Here is a 21391-nt window from a genome sequence, read left to right as displayed (position 1 = left end):
AACATGCACGTGGCCTGCCTTTATTAGACAGAGGTAATGACAAGGTTGATGTGCTGCCAACCATCTATTAGAAAATGACTCCACTACAGTGAAGTGCTTTTGTCCAGCCAAACCCAGACAGTGATCTGCATTTTAGTGAACAACACAATCTGCAGTAGAGGAAGCTGATAGTGAGCAGTAAACCACAGACACTGAGCAACTCCATTACCAGCTGCTGTAGCTCCAAAATAACTGGAATATAAAAAGGCCAGAGTTACTAACAAAGACTAAACAATACAATGTAGGTCACATTTAAACTTGTATGCAAATGATAACTATAAGTTAGTATGATTACACAGTCTTTATGCATCAGCATCCTATAAAAACAAAGACATAGACTTTAAGACTCAGCTTTAAACTGTTTATGCTTCTATTCTACAACACAAACCTTTTTACAGAGCTCACACTGGCCAGATTCAAATGTAATTGCACACTAATGCTTCTTTGATAACTGTGTGTTGTCTTATGCACACATGCATTGGACATGTTCAAGAGTTTCAGTTGAAGGTCCAGTTGTCAGTGTTTGGACAACATCCTTCAAATTCAGGGAAATGAAGGACGCATGGGATACTTTAGCTACTTGTCTGTCACTACCCAAGTCATACATTGTTTCAGGGATTTCTATACAGTCTGTACAGCAATGGGGCGATCGTGGCTCAAGAGTTGGGAGTTCGTCTTGTAATCGGAAGGTTGCCGGTTCGAGCCCCGGCTTGGACAGTCTCGGTCATTGTGTCCTTGAGCAAGACACTTCACCCACCGCCTACTGGTGGTGGTCAGAGGGCCCGGTGGCGCCAGTGTCCGGCAGCCTCGCCTCTGTCAGGGTGGCTGTGGCTACAATGTAGCTGCCATCACCAGTGTGTGAATGGGTGAATGACTGGTTGTGTAAAGCGCTTTGTTCGTTTAGGGACTAGAAAAGCGCTTTACAAATACAGGCCATTTACCAATGAGGATGACCCCCCCTCTGACCCTTGGAAATAATTCAGCTTTAAAGCTCTTCTACACTGGCTTAATTTTTTAAGACCTAGAAAGTCCATCTTTTACATTTTTATTTAGTTTATGACCACAACTCTCCAGTTGAAGCAAACAAGGGTCTAGACTATGAGATACTCCAGATCTTTACCTTCATTGTTAGACCATCATCCACTTGCATGCATTTCATAATTTGTCAGGAATTAATGACAAACCCATAACAGTTACTGCACAGCTCAACCTTATCAGTGTGCCTGCAGACACAGTAAAAGCCCATCTCCTTTAGATCTTGCTCAATAAAGGCTCACGGGAAACAACGCGGTGCAGCGTTCATGTATGTAAACGACAGCAGCAGCTCTGTTGTAGGTTAGAAAGGACTTGGAAGAGATACAACAAAATCAAAGCTGAAGGATTTTACTGACACCAGGTAATTATATACAGTTGCAGGTGAAGCAAAAAAAGCCCCATTTCTCTCTTTAAATCTGTCGTTCTTAGTTGTTATTTTACGTTTCAGGAGCAGAGCTGACTCAGCAGTTAATGTGTCAGCAGGTTTTAAAGCATGAACAAAGCAAAATCTCAGAACGATGCACTGCACTTAGTTTATGAAAAACTTCATTTATTTTTGAGTTGTAGATTCAACAAAATTAACTACTGAACCCTCGTGCCACCATTCAGCTCAACATTAACACAATATCGTTTACAAGAGGGGCCAACATAGCAGTGATGCCACACCACCCGTCTGCATTATGGGAGATGCAGCAAATAAGACTGGATCAAAAATAGAAACATAGCTTCAGACATGAGGTAACTCTATGTACAAATATTCCTCAATCCACATATTGATGATGATGATTTTTCTTTAATCGCCTCTATTTAGCCTCACAACATTTCCACTTGTAAACAACATTTTCGTTTGATAGCTTCTGACCACATTTAGTTTTTTAGTATCTCTGACTGCATGACGCTGAGAACAGTCGAATCATCAGAATATTGTTTGTCCCTGAATGAGGATAATGATGCTAGAAGGGCTTCATCTTTTAGTCTGATTGGTTTGATTGTAAATGAAAACAAAGCTAAAACACATGCAGTGACGTCAGGCGGTGCTGTAAAAAGCCGAAGAACGCTGCATTCTTTTGTAATCGACACACGAGGGTGGTTGGAGAAGCGGATTCATAATCGCAGCATTTCTGGATCAGAAGCTGTCAGCGATGTTTCAAACCTGCCAAGCTGCCACTAAATGATAAAAACTGATTCCCATTTATACTGCTGGAAACATCTTCCTGTAATGAAGGTGCACAAACTCGGTTGTGTCACTCACACTGCAATAACTTACATTTTCCTTCAGTGTTTCTCGCCCTTTTCCAGATAAACATGGGCAGAAAAACATTAAGCAGCTTTAATCACCTGTTTTCAATGTTATCAGTCACATGCATATTGCCAGTAGGTTTCCTCCTCCACCTTATGCCAACCCTCTGTCACCTTACTGCTGCTTCTACCCTTCACACTGGGACTAATAGGTGAATTTAACTGCAATAAAAAACGAACAATAAACTGCAGTTCCCTCAATGGCCACTTGAGGCTGCTTCTGGTTTAATTTCCCAGTTTACACCAGGCTGAGTGATTCTGTTTTTAGTGTTCCTGGATCACATTCACCTGTCTTTGCATGGTTTACCCTGCATGTGTGGATGGCACTGGAAGCTGTGCTCACACAATCATGTGTTTGATGTCGTGCTGCCCGAGGGCACAAAGACCAATCCTGAGTTTTGGCCTTGATGACGAGATATTTAATGTCTTTGCAATTTTATGTTGAGGAACATTTTTCTGAAATTGTTACACAATTTGTAGATGATCTGTAGAGAAGCTCCGCCTCTCTAAGATGCTCCTAATCATGTGACTGACCTACTGGCAGTTATAGTTTCTTTTTTTATACCCTCACTGCAGTAACACAGCCGTTTGTTTGCCCCGTCCTACTTTTTTGGAGACGCATTGCTGTCATCAAATTTAAAAGCAACATTTTTCTTAAAATTGTACATCTTTCATGTTTTAATATTTGATATTTTCTACGTTCCAATAAGGATAAATTACTGCAGCTTATGTCCCAACTTATTTGAAAGACTTTTTCTAGGATTTGACTCCTTTTTTACTTTTACCCAGTGTTCACAAAATCCTTGTTCCATCCAGAGATTTTATGTTCACATCTTTGCTCTACTAGATATCTCCAACACAGTCTGGCTGCTTTCTGTTTATCACTGTATAAAGACCGCCAGCTGACCTCATTTATGGCAACAATTACAACTTTAAAACAAAAACGTTTATCGAGACATAAATATGTTACAGCATTGCGAGGCTGCTTTTTACACACCTCAAATTATTGTTAATTTTTAAAGTTATTTAAGAAATAAGCAAAGCGATAAAAGTCTTAACTTTCACTATAAAGAAAAATCCAAATATTGTTCAATTTTAATTTCTGAAATAATCAAAAATAATATATGTAAAAATGTAGCAGCTTAAAAAAATGCATTATAACACAACAAAGAACATTTTAATGATTGAATTAATTTCAATTTATTAAAAGGATTAATTAATTAATTAATTAAGGATTAATTAATGTAATAATTAAGTGTTAATTAATTATTACATTAAAATTAAGTTTTTTAAGTTCTTTTTTTACTTTTACCCAGTGTTTACAAAATTTATTACAACTATAAAAGAGCCGTTTTTAAGATCAGCAACAATGAAATCAAACTGAACTCTCCGCTCACCTCTTGTATGTCCATGTCTTCGGGGTTTTCCCATCTCCTCAGAGAAACTGGAGTGACAGGAACAACCACTACGTAGTACCACCTGCACAAAACGTATAATGCACCCATATATGAGCTTCAATGTTAAGAGAAGATATGATAAGTTTATGAGGAAATTCACCTGTTACCACAACACAAGAGTCAGAAGCACAAAGTGAATTAAAGACGTATTAAAAGACTAAAAACTGCAGTTTACATGTACGCATGTGTCTAATCTTATCTTCTCCATGAACTTTCTGAACCTTCTCTTAAACAGATGGATTCACTGAGCCTAATGAGAACGTCTGCTTTGGACATCAGCATCTTTTCTCCACTGACTCACTCCTCTTAATTACTGCTTACTTGTGGGCTATTTCTTCGGAGAAACAAACACTTGAAACACAATTAATTATTTCTATGTGCTTGTCTTCTTGACCAAGCTGGGTAATAATATGAAATAAACTTCTTGTGAAATGCACCGTTTGCATTGGGATTCTTATTGCTGATTACCTCCCAAATTGCTTTGTGGTATCATGAGGGCTGCGAGTTGCAGCGAGGCGACTGTTGATACAGTCGTGTGGTTTCCTGCTGTACTCATGGAGCTGTGGGGCCAGAGGTTTGATTGTCTTGTTTGCACCTAAAACTACTCTGACCTTAAAGAAAATGCTTCTGCTTCTGATAATTGGCTCGCTGTGAAGTGGGTAAAACATGACAGGAAGTTAATGAAGAGAGGCTGTAATGGCTGGGCAAACACGCCAGAACTTTCTGGCTTTTTAAGATGTTTGAACTGCTAATACGCTGAGTGGATGTTGGGGAAATAGCCCGATGCAGTGGACATTGCTGAGATTCACACGTACCCATACGGTCTGGCTCAGATTAGCTGACAGGACTGGCTGATACCCTGACACTCAACGCTCTTGGCGCCTAAAAACCAACACGACGGTAACACAGTAATACTGAGATGTGGAAATGGAGGAGCGGTCCGAATCACGGAAACTGTCCTGTTAAAACAGACAAACTGACCTGACAGCCGCTGCATCCGGGACCTTCGGCAGGCTGATGGTCACTTTACCACCTTCCTCCACATCGATATGGTATCGAGCTGGTTTCACTGTCAGGAGGTCCGGAGCCGTTCGGATGGAGACCTGCTGCTGGAGGCCGCCGGCGCTATTCCCTCGGCTCATGAGCACAAACGAATAATCGGTGTCTGGCTGCAGCTGTGTGATCAGCTTCCTCTTCAGGTTGCCTTGAACCTCCACACTCTGCTGGTTGTACAGAATCTACAGCAGGATGGAGTCACAGAGGTTCATTTACACCGTGCTGTAATAATGATCACTGTGACGTCTGTCATCACAGCACATCAACCAGTTTCCTGCCTGCATGAAAGAGCGCTGAGCTTACCTTGACAGGCACTTGAGATTTGTATGTTTCCGGCACTTCCCAGGTGAGCAGGACCGAGGTCTTTGTCACGGCCGTCACACCAAAGTTCTTGGTGAACACTGAGGGAAGATCTGGATGATTATTAGGTGGTTAATTTGATTGTGAATATGACTGAGATGATTCAGTGCTGATGAGGAGGTGCAAGAAAAGCAAGACAATCAAGGGGAACGCGACCAGGTAGATCTCAGCACAGTTTTTAGGATTTTACTCTAAAAACAGGTGTTTGGCAATAACAAATAACCAAAAACTGCTGTTTCTCTAACGTCCACTTAAACCTGCCAATATATTTTTATACAACTCACTTGTTTCAGTTGTATTAAAGCTTAAACTTAAACATTATCAGTGGCATGAGAACTTTGACATGTGTGCAGCTGACAGATGTCGGCTCGATTAATGCCAGCTTGCAGGTTTGATAACTTTAATTGGAATTTTAATGCAATTATCTGAAAAACAATATTGCTTGCTGTGCATGTAATTGTACTAACAGTCAAAGCTTGTACTCCAATTAGTGAATTATGCTAATCAGCAGGTACATGACGCACCAACAGAATCCAGACAAATAAAATAAATAACTATCACAGCAGTGAGCAAAGATGACGTGACACACATGGACTATGTAGGAAACTGTAAACAAACATAAACGATATAAATGAGTTTTCTTCATATTTAAATTCCTCGCGTGCGTTAGTGACACTCTGTCTATATCATAACGAGCTTCACGAGGTTTTCATCTCAGAAGGTTTCCAATGAAAAGATCGTTGTAATAAATAACACAGGATTTAACTGTTTTCAGATGGTATGCAGTAATGACTCAGTGAACTAAGTGGATTTAATCGTGTGAGACTCACAAACACTCACAGGAACGAGCTGCTTGCTTCCTGCATCAAATATGGGCAGAAAGTCCTTGTTGAGCATCTCTAGAGTCGAATCCTACAGGGCTGCAGTTTGCACATGTCAGCTAGAGCCAACGGTTATTAAATAAGTAAAAACTCTCCAAGTTGTCAGTGGAGTAAAGTCACTTGTGGCTCTACTTAATGTCTCAACTTGTTTTAATTTTCACTTTGAATCATACAAAGTTACTCTAGTAAAACCAGGAATAAAAAATAGAAACTGAACAGAATTTGTTTCCCTGATAAAGTTCTGCTACATTTTTTTGAGTTATGTCGAGGACCGGACAGAACTAAATGATACTGGGACTAGTTTCATCTTCTTCTCGTTCACAGGATTTTCAGAAACTTGCTCTGACCTTGAGGTCGAGATCACTGAGATTCTGGTATTTTTAGTAGATGCAGCCTGTGGCCCTCACCTGGCATGGAGGTGGACATGGTCCTGCTCTGGATGCTGGGGCTGATAGGTCCTCCGCCCTTGCTGGTGAAAGCTTGGACTCTTATGTCATAGGTTGTGTCAGGCTGCAAACCGTGGACGGTCATCTGTGTAGCCGTGGTAACGTTGGTGCTGTTGTTGGGGCTGTTAATGTCTCGGTACATCACCACGTACTTCACAATCTTCCCATTTCTCTCAGCCAGAGGAGGTGGGTCCCAGGCCAGTTTGGTGGACGTCGCAGTGAGGCCGACCACGCTCAGATTTTGCGGGTAGCTGCTGGGAACGTCCTCAGGGGTGCTGATCTCTTTCACGTACTCCTCCCCGTTCCCCGCTCGGTTTTTGGCACACAGTTTGAAGATGTACACGGCGCCCTTGTGGAGGCCGGTGACTGTGAAATGATCATCTGTCTTCTTGAAGTGTTTAATGGTGAAAGCTTCCTCCTCTGCTCTCTTGTACTGCAGCTGGTATCCCATGTGCTCCCCAACCATTTCTTTAGGGGGCTGCCACTGGATCAGAGCGGTGTTCCCGATGGTGGTGCTGATCATCATCGTGGGCTTTCCAGGAACTGCGATGCAGGAAATATATTGTAAATATTCAGCACTAAGAGACACATTTAGATATGATTGAGCTTGTTTTCTTAGTTGGTTGGAAGGTATAAGACCTGTTTTTGAGACTATCATAAAGGCCACACTGCTTTTTATTATCAGAAGAACAAAGACTGTTATTCAGACTAGCGTCCAAAAAGCTCTTTAAACCTGTGTTTAAAGGTTTAAAGAGCAACTCTTCTGGCTCCAAAAGAAGTCAAAGTTGCAAAGACGTCTGTTTGCAAAATTCATTTTTCTGATGAGTTCATAGGATGTGTAGATTATGGTGGAGTGAACCAGACAAGGCTTTGTGGCTTTGTGTGCAGTGCTGTTGGACTCTTAGTGCAATCTGCTCATTGCTAATGACATCTGGTTTAAAACACAAGAGCTGCTTCTCAGTATACTTGGGTTTACTTTTGTTCTTGTGAAATATCATCTGTCAATTCCAACTCAAAGGCTACGTTCACACTGCAGGCAAAAGCGCATCAAATCCGATTTTTTTGACCCTCTGCGACCCATCTATCCCATCATGCTGTGACAGTGTGAACGGCATAAATCTGATATTTTCAAATCCGATCTGGGTCACTTTCGTATGTGGTGCTGAATCCGATACATATCTGATGTTTCAGAAAGCTGCTGTTTGATGGTCAAGTCGCATTAAATCCGTCTTTTACGTCACTGACACAAGACAGACGCCAATTATCAGCGCCGGAGAAGACATCGCGAACGCTTCCTGTCCATCCAGTGTCAGTGAAACTGTTGGGAAGACAACGTGAACATTTTATTTGTTCTGTATAATCTGCAGATTCTGACAGAAATCTGCAGCTATCCTTTGAAGCAGCGCTCCTCTAAAACAGCAATAAGGATAATTATTAGGTTATTTACATTATTATGGAAATAAAAAAATAACTTAAAGCAAAAATTGGGAAACGTGAAGTCTGAAGTCTTTATATTAAGGTCATCAGTCAAACAATACTGTTGCTCTGGGTCTAAACAGAGCGCGTTGTGTGTGACGTCTTCTTTTGCGCATGCGGCCGCTTTGAGCGTTCACACTAGAGCGCGTTTGCTGTCACATTTTATTTGTAGTGTGAACGAGCAGACAAAAAAATCGGATTTGATCAAAAAATTGGAATTGAGCATCAAGACCTGCAGTGTGAACGCAGCCAAAGTCAGGTATGCTACAAATGCCTCTGTGTGTACTTGCCCCGCCCCTTCTATCAGGGATGTAATGAGTGTTGACTTGTGTTGACTCGGGGCAGCGAGTACTCTAGAGCACATTTTGAGGAAAACTCAAAAGCAACAGTTTTAGTCACCTAAAGTTGTGACTGAAGTTTAGAAATGTTACTGTTTCTGTGACAAAAAGCAAGATTTCAGGATCTTTTCTATAAGAATGCAGCTGTTTAAACTATCAAGTGATGCCTCTGCAAAAGCGTTTAAGAAGCTCTTTCAGGATGATCCCGAGCTAAACGTGAAATGGAGCCAAAATCAGACAAACAGAAACAATCTGACTACGCAGGACTGTAAAAAAAATGGAAACATATTAGAAAACAAGCAGGAATAAGATCCAGATATGGCCTCAGATTTGTTGTATTACTTGTATGCGACACACACACCTGCTCCTGTGGTGGTGGCCACCTTGGCCTTGCTGCGAGCTCCGTCACCCTTGGTCGTATACGCAGCCACAGTCACAGAATAGGTTGTTTCTGGGAGCAGAGCTGCTATAAAGGCCTCCTGCTCAGCACACGGGGAAGAGAAGAGGAGGAGGAAGAGAGACGAAGATGAAGAGAGGATGGAAAAAACAGACGAAAGGGCAACAAAATCCACGTTGAGACAACAGCTTCAGTTCAATTGGCAGAACATTTAGTGCTCTGAGCAACTGAAGCACACAACACATGCATCAGCTTCACATTTCCACCACTCAAGGTATTCTGACATTTCCACACCACCCAAACACCAACCTGTTCACAACACTCCAGCAGACCATCACTCCACATCAGCACCGAGTGCTACAGAAGGCTTTTAGAAACTGAGGTTCTTCAGAGACTGTTCCTGTTTGATTATCTGCTTTTCTTACCACAGTCACATGTCTATTATTATTTAACTGGTGACTGAACAGATGCAGTTTATGGACAATAAAGTTGAATCCAGAATCCTGATCTTCTCTTTGAAGAAACGAGTCAAGATAATGAAAATATACCAGCTGTTTGTCCAGTTAGATCATTCAAACTAGAACATAACCAGTGAGTGACAGCAATAAAAGAACAATGAGTACAAACGATGGTCTCCTTGCTGATTAGTCAGTGACCACTAGGGATGGGTACCAGTATCCGGTGCCATAATGGCACCGGATACTGGTACCCGGGGATACTGGTTTCCGAGGATAGTAGGCGGGTCCAGGTACGTACGTTCTTTTAGAGCAGAGCTACAGATTAAAATGTCCAAGGCGAAGCGGTCAAAAGTCTGGCTGTACTTCACAGCAAAAGATGCAAACTCAGCAGCTGCAACAAGTGCTTTAAGCTGATACTGTGATACTGTCAAAGGAGGTAACACCTCAAATCTGATGAAACACCTGGCGACGCATAGTGTTTTTTTTAAAAGCTGAGAAATGCGCCGTATTTGATAGCTTGCTGCGAGACCTCACACCGAGCACATCTACTGCGGGTGTGGTGCCTGTTATCGACCCGGAGTTAGCAACATCCCCCAAAAACCCGAAGAGGAGAGTCCTGGCCCCTAGCCCTGCCAGTGTAGCAGAAATGATGAGGATGATGATGCAGCAGCAGCCGTTCTTCTCTGCGTGAGTAGCTTAATGTTGTTCGTGTGTAATTTACGTTGAGTAGGCTAACCACGTTATTACATTAATGCATGTAAGGTGAACTAGCAAACACCATCATAGCTACATGCAGCTGTCTTCTTGTTTGATGGCAGATACTCCCTTCACCCTGGACAAAAAGGCTAAAATGACCAAAGAAAAAGTGGAAAACAGTTAAACATGAGAGGTTTTTGGACAAAGTTTGTGTTTTTTTTCCATTGTTTAAGCTGCTTCCAGCCAAGAGTGATACCATATATGCCCCATAGCTGCAGAAAAGGCTAACATTGTTATCTTTTTACAAAAAAACAGCTGAACATGAGAGGTTTTTGGACCAATTTTGTGTTCTCCATTCTTTAAGCACCGGCACCGTTTCAAAAGTACCGGTTTGGTACCGGTATCGGATAAAACCTAAACGATACCCATCCCTAGTGACCACCAATCACCATCAACCTCCGACTTTCTAGCAATCTGATACGACAGCGTTATTTCTTGGTGTCCGATACTGCATCAAGGAGCCAAAGTGTATAAAAGCAAAACACAGATGGCGTTACGTAACACGAACACTGCAGAAAATTTCAAAACAGAAAAAATAGGATGTAGTGCTGATGCTGCACTGCTCAGCCTGTTCATCTCACACCATACTCAGGCTCGAAGATGCTGACTCTCATCCCAGCTGCTCCACAATCAGGTGCAAAGCCCCACAGAAGGTCACCTTCTGTTAAAGCCAACAAAACCATATCATTTACAAAAAGCAAAGGTGCGACTGTGGAGTTCCTGCTTTGCAAATCAACGAAAACATCCCCTGAAAATGTGCAGGACTTAGTGCCAAAGACCTGAACACAGCTCTTTGTTTCACAAGATCTGATGCCTTCCAGTAATCTACCCACAGAACCGCTCATAAGCCGTCTCCAAGTATATGAAACTGTCACTGTCAGCAATATTAAACTCAAATGTATTTCATGATAAAGACCTCTCAAAGAAACGTGTCTCAGGAGAATCTCTGCCATGCACATTAGGGTACATGTTCGAATGTGCTCGTCCAGCCGCGTTAATATAGCCGCATGCACGGCCTGTCAACTGCTGGGAGTCCATAAAGAGGCACGAAAAAGGTCCACTTTTCTCAGATAGCAGAGGATTGCTTTCTACTGCTGAGTGCTGAGAGCAGAGCTGCAGAGATGAAGGAGCGTGTGATGAGAGAAAAATGGCAGCGGGAAAGTGGCGGAGCTGCGAGTGTGTGCGGGGGTTGATAGTTCCAGTAAAGAATGCCCAGTGGCTTCCATTTTCCCATCATGACCGTGCCTCTGCCTGCAGCCCAGGGGCTGCTGAGCCACGGAGATGTCACTGCAAATTAGCAAAGCGCCACCAAAGGGAAAGGGGGGGTTCCAGAAACAACCACTCTAATTATTATTCTGTGGCAGGCAGTTTAATATCTACTGGATATTTAAAAGGGTCGTCTTCTGCTAATTTAAGAGCAGAGACGTAGAAAACTGACTTCAGCCGGGGCGTAAAGAGTTAAGATGTTTCCCTCCTTCCTGTGTTCTCTGCAGGGCAACGAAGGTGAAAGATGAGAGAGAAATGCGACTCATGTGAAGCTACTGAAGTCCTCTAAAAGCCTCATTATTTTAATCTGCTGCTATTCCTTTCCACTTTTGTTGACAGAGATTTTCTTGCTTTTGAAATGGGAAGAAAAAAAAATCAAATTGGTCTTTCATCTGTCTTTCAAACGCAGAGCAAGCAGGAGTCTGCAGGGATGGATTCCCAGGGACTGAACAGATGATACGCTTTACATTAAGACACGAGGCGTCTCTGCTATGAGGGGAACGTCTGCTTTAACGGGAGCCAATCAATCGGCAGTGACTTCCTGTGTGTCACACATCAAACGCTGCTGTCCTCCACCTCCTTGTCTTTTCAACCTCCGTCACCAGTGGGGGAGATTCCACTAATGTTGGGAACAAATCCACTACAAAAGCGCATTAGCAGTTCGCACACTGCGCCGATTCTTCCTCACATGAAGAGGGAAGGACACTTGTGCCTGATATTTCAGTGGATGCTGGAGACCCTTCAACAACACCCACAGTCAGCATGTTACATTTAGGAGTTTGATCAATTTGATGCTTGAAATGGGGAAGCTGGGCTAACAGTCTGCAAGCTTGTTAGCCGTGGCTCTGGAAGCTTACAGCTAGACCTTTGTTCAAGGGCTGGGCTTCCTTACCCAATTTAAACTGGACATGTTCCTCTTTGTTCGAGCAGTGGATGCTCATTAGACACGGCCAAAGGTTCGAATAATGACATTTGTACAAGTAATCGCTGTGAGATAAAAGGTCAGGCTTCACACGGCTGTTTCCTGCTCAGCTTCACACTATTTTTCTGTGTGTTGTCAAAGAGAGAGATCTCTTACGTGGTCATCAAGACGCTCTGCTGCTCAAACCTTATGCAGCCAAACAGACGAATGTGGGCTTAAGAAGAGTGGGGCCTTCGAGGGTAAAGAGCTAAACTGATGCACTCGAGACGAGGACTAAAATCTGAAGCTGGGAATGAACGTCCCTTTTAAGCAATAGCCTTTCTGGCTACTCTCCGTTTAAGTATTATGTAGTTTGCATTATTTATTACCCAGTTTTCTGTCTCCAGTTCTGCACATTTATCCGTCCACTATCATTAGTCATCTGTGCTGGACTGACGTATTGAACCGTTGCAGAGGGAAACTTGTGCTACTCAACAGTAAATGTTGCTGGAGCATTATAAGGTGTTGGTGTTTAATCTCTCAGAGAAACAACTCTGGGTTAATTGTGTGGAGTTTGAAAGCAGTTGTTCCTCGAAATAACCGACCCATTTAAATAAAACAGGCACAGCTTACTGAATAAATAAAACATGAAGTCGAAATAATTAAAACGTTTTAGAGACTTCTTTTTTGGTTTCGATCCAGTTAAAGGGAAAACTCGTGCGCTATGAAAAATTTAACGAGTGTTTCAGCTTTGCTCTTCATTACTACAGAAATGGGAAGGATGGGTCTGAAATGAGCGTTCCCCTGTGGGCGGGGCCTCTCAGGGCAGATGTGGCGAGTGGCTTTTTCCACTGTGCAGAATTATGGATGGCGGGGTCATCTGAACGACTCGTCTTCACAGTTTAAAACAGTTTGGCTCTGTGTGATGTCAGCAGAGAGGACATCATCTCTCTGATCTCAGACAGCTCTGTGACCCGACGGTCTCATTCTGGTCAAAGCTTCTCTTTATGAGGGCAGCCAATCAAGAAGAAAGCTGGCCTAAAGACACGATCGTCTTAAAGTACATTTTGTAATTACTCTGTGAAGCTCTGAACCAGAGCTTTCATCACTCGGTGGCATTTTGGTAGTTAAATATGTTTAGAAATGTGCTGCAAAGTTTCCTCAACAGCTGCTTTTTTCCTCTGATATTGTAAATAAAAATGTGTTGATTCCTACAAAATAAAGCTCACAGTGACTTGAAGCGCCAACATGTGGTAGAAATTGGTATTACACAAAAGTGCTGCCTGGCCCGACTGCATAGTTATTATTGTAGCGTTTTACCACACAAATAAAATTGAACTGAATTAAAATTAAATTGAATATTTTAGATTTGCAGTGGTTCTTTCTGCATATTCTGTTGACTGTTCATAATTCTGATCTGCTTGAAATTGTTTTTAATTTGAGTTTACCTGTAAAGTATTAGCAGAGAAGTGAGTCCATGCTGGCCACCAATGCACTGTTTCCACAAGTGCATGCAGTCAGTCATTTAGGTTTTTATGGCTTTTTGTTTAAATCCAAGAACCACGTTTTATAAAGGTAAAAAACAAAGAAACAATAAAAAAACAACCACAAAGAAAAAGAACCGAGCAGAACCACCGACTGTTGTTTCCACTCTGTTATTAATAATGTCATCAATAATGTACCGGTCCACAGAGAGCAGCCGGCGAGTTCTTAAATGTGAACTTTATTTTCCTTTGCAGTCTGTGCTCGTGGAGAGCTCCCCTGTAATAACTGAGTATTTAATAATAGTGAGCAGTAGCAATGAAGTTGAAACCTAAATTAGTTTTGTCCCAAAAAATGATCTAAAAGAATCTGAAATGTCGCTCAGTGCCGGCTTACACCAAGCCTGCTTTTGAAGAACTTCCTTCAGTTTATTTTCCATTAATTCTACTTCATTAGAAACTCACTAACAAGCTGTTAGCTCATCAATATGATGTAATATTATGAAAGGAAGCATCAAAGCTGTGAAGAATAAGTGATGTCACTGTTCAGTCAGAGCACAGATGCAATACGTCTGACTGAGCCTGCAGTCATTTACAGTGAGTCAGAGCACAGGCAAGGTGCACGACTGAGGATGCAATCAAGACGCATTTTCCACTTTCCAAACTGACCATAAGAGGCTGAAAATGTTTATTTCAGACAGCAGCTATTACAGAAACAGTGTCTGCAGATTCTAGTCTCTAGTATTGGTACCAGTAACTGGGCATATAACCCCAGTTTTAGCTTCTCTACACTGGCTTCCTGTCTCCTACAGGATCCAATTTAAACTTTTACTTTTTGTTTTTAAGTCACTTAATGCCCGAGCCCTCCTTACCTGTCTGAGCTCCTCTCTGCCTATGCTCCAGGAAAAACCACGAGCTCAAAACTAATGCTGTCCATCCCACGGACTAACCTCAAATCCCGTGGTGATAGATCCTTCTCTGTGGCAGGTCCCAGACTTTGGAATAGTCTCCCCTTAAATATTAGATCTGCACAAACACTTGAGCAATTTAAATCATTACTAAAGACACATTTCTATGCCCTGGCTTTTAACACACTATGAAACAAGCATTTTGGTCTTATTTGAATTCGTTTAGTTATTGTTTTCATTCTTTTACTGTCCTATTATTGTTTTTTACTGTTATTATTGTTTTACATTGTTGCTTTTTAATGCCGTTTTTATATTGTTAAGCACTTTGTGCAGCATCGACTGTTTGAAATGTGCTATATAAATAAATTTGACCTTGACCTAGTATTGTCTAGTATCAGACCTTTGTCATTTATAAAAACAATACTACACGATTACCTGCAAACGGTCATAATGTTTGTGTTGACTGTCTGTTCTTCTATCCTATATTTAAATTTGTCTCAGCTTCTAACAGGTTTGGACAAGAATAGATGCACAGATGTTGATGACCTCACTTCTTGCATGAGAAATGACGCAATAGGAGCCACAAAACAGCAGCGTGTTGTGTGTGCACTGATTTGATGTGCAAATAAGACAATCTTACACAGATTGTAAGTGGGGTCAAAGCGTGAACACACAAAAAAATCCATTTACAGCAGTGCAAACTGAGCCCCAGCTCCCTGTAATCCTTCATCAATAAGCCCCGTGCTTTGCACTACAGGTAAACACAAACATCTAGTTTACTCTTGATCTACTGTGTGTTGTGTTGAAGCGGTGCACAGACGTGCAGCACTATTATGATGGGCACTGCAGAGAAGGAGCAGAGAGCTGGAACTGTACTTCTCATGCTCACAAACAGAAGCAGTATGCACTGATGTCTCTGTGGATTTGTGTTGCAGAACAAACCAACAGCAGCTGCATTCAAGTAGAATAAATAAGCAGACGCTCTTTATTGGATGGGAGGTAGCATAAAGCAGACCTCTGCGTCACACAGATTCCACATTCAATAAAATAACAACGTGATGCGAGGCAACAGGAGACACTGAGCACTTGTTTGACAATTACTGCTGCAGAGTCTAGAATATTGTGTGTTCAGTAACAGTGTGTCAGCTAAACAGAGGTTCCTTTGCTGGCTCAGAAAACCAGCAGTGAAACCACGAGCTCGACTTTACTTGCAGAATAAAGTCAACAGAGTATTTACAACTGCATTTCTTCACAGACTGGGAGGCTGTGATTCAAGAAACACAACAAAAAGACACCCACACATGCACACACTGTGAGCAGCTGCCACAGGTTTGCACCAACACATCTGTAAAGGCTGTGAAGGTTCACGCCACCGGCTGCCAGTCTCCTCTCTGAAAAGCTGCCAACTTATTAAATGAAATTGAGATTTGAAAATAGACTCAAATTTTAAATCGTTACACATTTGTGATCGTTTGTTTTAAATTATGAACAAAAGCAGTTCTCAGACTCTGTTCGATTGGTTTCCCTCCTGTGGATAAGAAATTTGAATTTGTTTGTTTTTTCAGAACCAGACACGGAGAAGCTGCATTCAGCTTTTATGCTCCTTATATCTGGAACAAACTCCCAGAAAGCCTCAGATCAGCTGAAACACTCAGTTTATTTAAATCCAGGTTGAAGACTCACCTGTTCTCAGCTGCATTTGAATAAAACACCAAATCCGCACTTAAGCTTAAATTTCAAAACTTACATTTTAACTACTGATTTGATCTGTTTTGATTTTATCTACTGTTTTGTTTGTTTGTTTGCTTGTTAATTAGTTTGTTTGTTTGCTTGTTTTAATCAATTTTAAATCAGGCTTTTTATTTGTTTTTGTTTCTAATGTCTCTGTAAAGCACTTTGAATCACCTTGTTGTTGAATTGTGCTATACAAATAAACTTGCCTTTTCAATATTCACATGTGACCTTTGGTCACTTTCACTAACCCTGCACTTTTCACTACATTGACACTATATATGGTTTAGATTTCCTCTAACATGGCCCTACGAGGTTGGGTTGAATTAAACCTGTTAGCCTAATTAGCAAAATGCTGTCTGCATCTGTTGTGCAATTCTACAACATACTGATATCTGTGCAATAAATATACAGCCTTGAATTGGCATTATATAAAAAAGTATTGCGATCACTCGAACACTTTAATTAACTAAACTGAAGAGCAGAGATCTAAGATGTCCTGCTTACATCAGGTATAACTGAGACAATCGTCATGTATATGTTACTACTTGGTTTTGGAGATGCTGAGCGCCATCAGGCTTCTTCTTCTTTAGACTGCTAACTGAAGAGTGACTACTCACGCAGTCCGCTGAGTCTTCATGAGTCCACTGATGAAAACACTACAGTGATCAGGGACTGAAGGAGGAACAGGTGCCACTTTAGACTTCATGTAGAAATGGGGGTAATGTGTGAATAATGAGCGCTCTCCTCTGTAGCGCCGACTCACGAGGGGAGTCTGGCCCAGGCTCATGAGGGGCTCCAATTTAAGAAGAAGGGCGATAACGAAAACTCGTGTTTGCTCGCAAAGAGCTCGATTCGCTCAGGCAGCACATCCAGAGCCGCTGACTCACCTGCCAGATGAACCCAGTTTCCTCAACGTGGGGATGCGAATCACACACTGAGGCTCTAGGTTTGCTCGATTAAGTGCCTGATTTCATTCATTGTTGTCTTTGTTGCCTAGATGAATATTTATGGTGCTTTTCCAAAAAGAAACTAAATTAATGAAATAATCAGTTACTATGGTTTTTCCTGGATTTTACAGATATAGACGTGTTCAGAAAAATAACTAAGATATGCAAAGCTTTCTTCAGCCATCAATTACTTAACATTGAAGGTTCTTCATCAATGTTATGACTCATTTAAAACCATTTTAATATCCTTCACAGCTTCATTCAGACACACCCATAGAACAAAATCACTTGACATTATGCATGATGTACATTTGATAGTAAATCTACAGGCAGGTGATATTTTTATTGACCATTTTGATAAAGAAGTTATGGGAATGCATCCATGCACACGTTAGTAAACAGATCGAGTAGACAGCTGTAGATTCTGCTGCAGGTTTAAATAAAACTCAGAGGAAAGACTTCTCGAAACAGCTGCAAACAAAAACCTACTTAAAGATCCCCTAAATGTTCATTCAAAACTCTGAATATTTCCATTACTTGTGATTTTGTTAATCGCAGATTGTTCTCGTGGTAGTTACCACAGACGTTTCGGATTTTTCCATTTTTAATGTCTATTTCAAATGACTATTTTAATAGTTATCCAGAGTTTCTAGAAAGTTACTATAAATGTTTTTACATCACAACCAGATTTGACTAAAAATCTGGAAACGTTGCTGTCTGAGAGCAAAGAGCTCTGTGAAACTATCAGGTCTTTAAAACATGAAAACATGGATGTTTACGTCTGAAGCTTGTGTGCAGTGATGGACAAACGTTTTGGCAGTGGCACCATAACCCAGGTCATTTTTTATTATTATAGAACATTTTAAAACTTATGAATCGCTGTGACTGTTCTTCATTTTATCACAGAAACAACAACAAAGAAAATACTGGCCGTGCTACCTCTCAGCCTCCAAGTAGATACACACATCAAACTCCTGTGTCACCACATTAACAAACTTGGGTCTCTAAGCCACCCGCTGCCCAGCAGGACCCCCGTCAGCTTTTTATTGCTGAGAGCTAAAACACTAAATTAAAAACTGAAGTGACAAAGTGTATGAAAAAAACAACTTTTTGCCATTGACAAGTCTCAAAGCCACAAATGTGCTAAAATCAACTGGGCCTCACATCTTCACTCACACTGTTACTAATATTATTATTATTGAAGCATTTTGTGTTGAATTGAAAGGAACAGAAAATAGAAAAATCTCCCGCTTGTGTTTTTTGTGCCAGGATTGTGTTTCATGGTCAATAACTGATGAATCTGCACAAGAACCAGCTAAACGACACCATGGGGATGGAAACTAGGTGTTGCTTGAAAAAATTCAAAAAGCTGCAGCACTACATCCACAGCCTGAACCGACTGTATCAGCAGTAAAAGCGCATTGTTATTCCATCTGAACAACGCAGGCACCATAAACATAAGCTATGATACAGACAACAGGGAGAAGAAAGAGGATTTAAATAATTTTATGTCCTGTATTGCTGGCATCTACTCATGCTTAGTATTCTGCGGCATAAAAAAAGACAGTTACTCATCTACACTTTAGATGTCATAGCTTTTCCCCAAGGTTGTGCTCAGAGCAGAGATGAAAACGTGTAGATGGAGACGCTGATGAGGAGAAAGGATCAAGTCAAGATTAGGATTTGGTGCTGATGTAAAGTTCGATTACGTTTCACCTGCTCATTCTGTTTTTGGGTGGTCTGTCTGTGTTTTCTTCTTCATGAATCATTTATGAAAAGCAGAATAACGTCACTGCTGACAGCCGAGCACACAGAGGTGCACAGTCGTGCGATTCGATCCTTAAGCCTTAAAGAAAACATCACCAATCAGCAATAACAGTGCTGACCTGCAAAAATCCGAACTTTCAACTGTTTTTAAAGAGTTTGCTTTCTACACACTATACAGCATGTTTTACCTGTGAATCTAAAACAAACTTAACCCAGTGCCAACAGGCCACTCGCTTAATCTTTAGATTTGACATCCTTATATTGAATATTCACAACTTAACACAAGTTTCTTCAATAAAAACTTGTGACTTTGAGTTAATCAGAGGAACTGACGAACATACTGATGCAAGTGGAACACAGCATATATGGACAAAGACTGAGAACATGGACTTGATGGAAATCCCTTCAATCCCAAAGGGAGCAATAAGATCCTTCAAGCTCCAGACAGACCAGCAGATGCTGGACATCCAACTGGGCATCAGGCAGATTTACCAAAACACACAATATGTGAATATAACCCACATATGGTGCTGATAGGTGTGGTTAGTTTTATGGTTGTTTTCTGAACACAGTGAAGTTCATTTAACTATGACAGGCTCAATCTTCCCATTGAGCCTTGCAATTAGGTCCAAGCTAAGAATAATTTATTAACAGGATAGTAGCAGCTTCTTACTTATAATCAGACAAGCATGTAAATATAGGTTAGATGTAGGCCTACAGTGGCAGTCTGACAGAAAGGGTTGCTCTAATGAAAACAGGCTCAGTGTAGGACTGTAAGCCTCCAGCATCGTTGCATTAAGACAACTTGCACCCTTTCAAGGGATAAAACAAACCAAATGTGCCTGACTGACAAAGGTTTAACTTAAAAAACCTTCTACACTCTGGTGGTGTTAACATCACCACAGTTTTTCTAAGCGACCTTTGTTTTGAGACAAATTAATCAATAAAAGAAATTGCAGATTTCATCGGGGGGATTTGTGCGTGGGTGCATCTGTGATCTACAGCCCACTTACTGTCAAAGTGCATGCAGCTGAATGTGTGTAGGTCCACCACTACAAACAGTCATGTGTTACATCACAGTCCGTGAGATCGTGATGAAAATGCTGGGCGCTGTCCATGGTCCTGAAATTATGATCGTTCAAGTATCTTAATATTTCCCTGTTTATCCGTCTGTAGTAAACTGTTACTAAGGAAACAGGTGTTTTTAAAGTTTGGTGACATTAATATATTGATCAGAACATAAACAAGTCCCTTCTCTGTCTTTTAGCCATTTCACTGTGACCCTCACCTGTGTCACAGAAGACACGCCTCTTTTTTTAAATCAAGATGTGCAAGAAGTTTTGTTGCAGCTGCTGCTTCGTTTTGAGGTTCGAGGTCATCTGTGGGTTCATTTATGTTTTCAATCTTCTTCTGGCGTTTTCTCCTGTTCTCTCCATTTTATTATGCATTTGGATAAACTCAGAGCAATATCTGACCACAGACCACATCAGCTGACCGCTCTGCTGGTTTCTTTCTACACATCCAGTTTAAGTCTATTTAAGCTGCTTCAGGTTTTACCTGCAAGTCGATTTGCAACACACCTCCAGCCCCTCGTTTCCATGACGTCTCTTAGGCTACGTTCACACTGCAGGCGAAAGTGCATCAAATCTGATTTGACCCTATGCGACCCATATCCAATCATGGTGTGACAGTGTGAACGGCACAAATCAAATATTTTCAAATCCGATCTGGGTCACTTTGGTATGTGGTGCTGAATCCGATACATATCTGATGTTTCAGAAAGCTGCTGTTTGATGGTCAAGTCGCATTAAATCCGTCTTTTACGTCACCGACACAAGACAGACGCCAATTATCAGCGCCGGAGAAGACATCGCGAACGCTTCCTGGCCATCCAGTGTAGATGTCAGTGAAACTGTTGGGAAGACAACGTTGGAGAAACGTGAACATTTTATTTGTTCTGTATAATCTGCAGATTCTGACAGAAATCTGCAACTATCCTTTGAAGCAGCGCTCCTCTAAAACAGCAATAAGGATCATTATTAGGTTATTTACATTATTATGTCAATAACAAAATAACTTAAAGCAAAAATTGGGAAACGTGAAGTCCGAAGTCTTTATATTAAGGACCATCAGTCAAACAATACTGTTGGTCTGGGTCTAAACAGAGCGCGTTGTGTGTGACGTCTTCCTTTGCGGCCGCTTTGAGCGTTCACACTAGAGCGTGTTTGCTGTCACATTTTATTTGTAGTGTGAACGAGCAGACAAAAAAATCGGAATTGAGCAAAAAATCAGAATTGAGCATCAAGACCTGCAGAGTGAACGTAGCCTTATTGTCACATGCTGCTCTTTGCTGTGTGGGAGTCTTGCTGCTGCTTGTGAAGTTCCCACA

The 21391-nt window shown here is 41.3% G+C and overlaps 1 protein-coding gene across 5 annotated transcripts in view; it reads right to left on the bottom strand.

The window, feature by feature from the left end:
• Positions 1-21391, bottom strand: part of ptprfa (protein tyrosine phosphatase receptor type Fa) — a 381399-nt gene that overhangs the window by 75067 nt on the left and 284941 nt on the right. For 3 of the 5 annotated variants that reach the window (XM_085133099.1, XM_085133101.1, XM_085133102.1), the window contains 5 exons: positions 8749-8866; positions 6535-7116; positions 5190-5287; positions 4812-5068; positions 3771-3852 (listed from right to left, as the gene is read on the bottom strand). In XM_085133099.1, the coding sequence (XP_084989225.1) occupies positions 3771-3852; positions 4812-5068; positions 5190-5287; positions 6535-7116; positions 8749-8866 (1137 nt within the window). Of the gene's footprint in view, positions 1-3770; positions 3853-4811; positions 5069-5189; positions 5300-6534; positions 7117-8748; positions 8867-21391 lie in introns of all 5 variants that reach the window. The other 2 variants (XM_085133098.1, XM_085133100.1) reach the window with 1 other exon arrangement.

Source organism: Neolamprologus multifasciatus, chromosome 15 (assembly GCF_963576455.1).
Source record: "Neolamprologus multifasciatus chromosome 15, fNeoMul1.2, whole genome shotgun sequence".
Lineage (NCBI taxonomy): Eukaryota > Metazoa > Chordata > Actinopteri > Cichliformes > Cichlidae > Neolamprologus > Neolamprologus multifasciatus.
The sequence above is the reverse complement of the archived record's forward strand: the minus strand, read 5'-3'. Positions and strand labels throughout refer to the sequence as shown.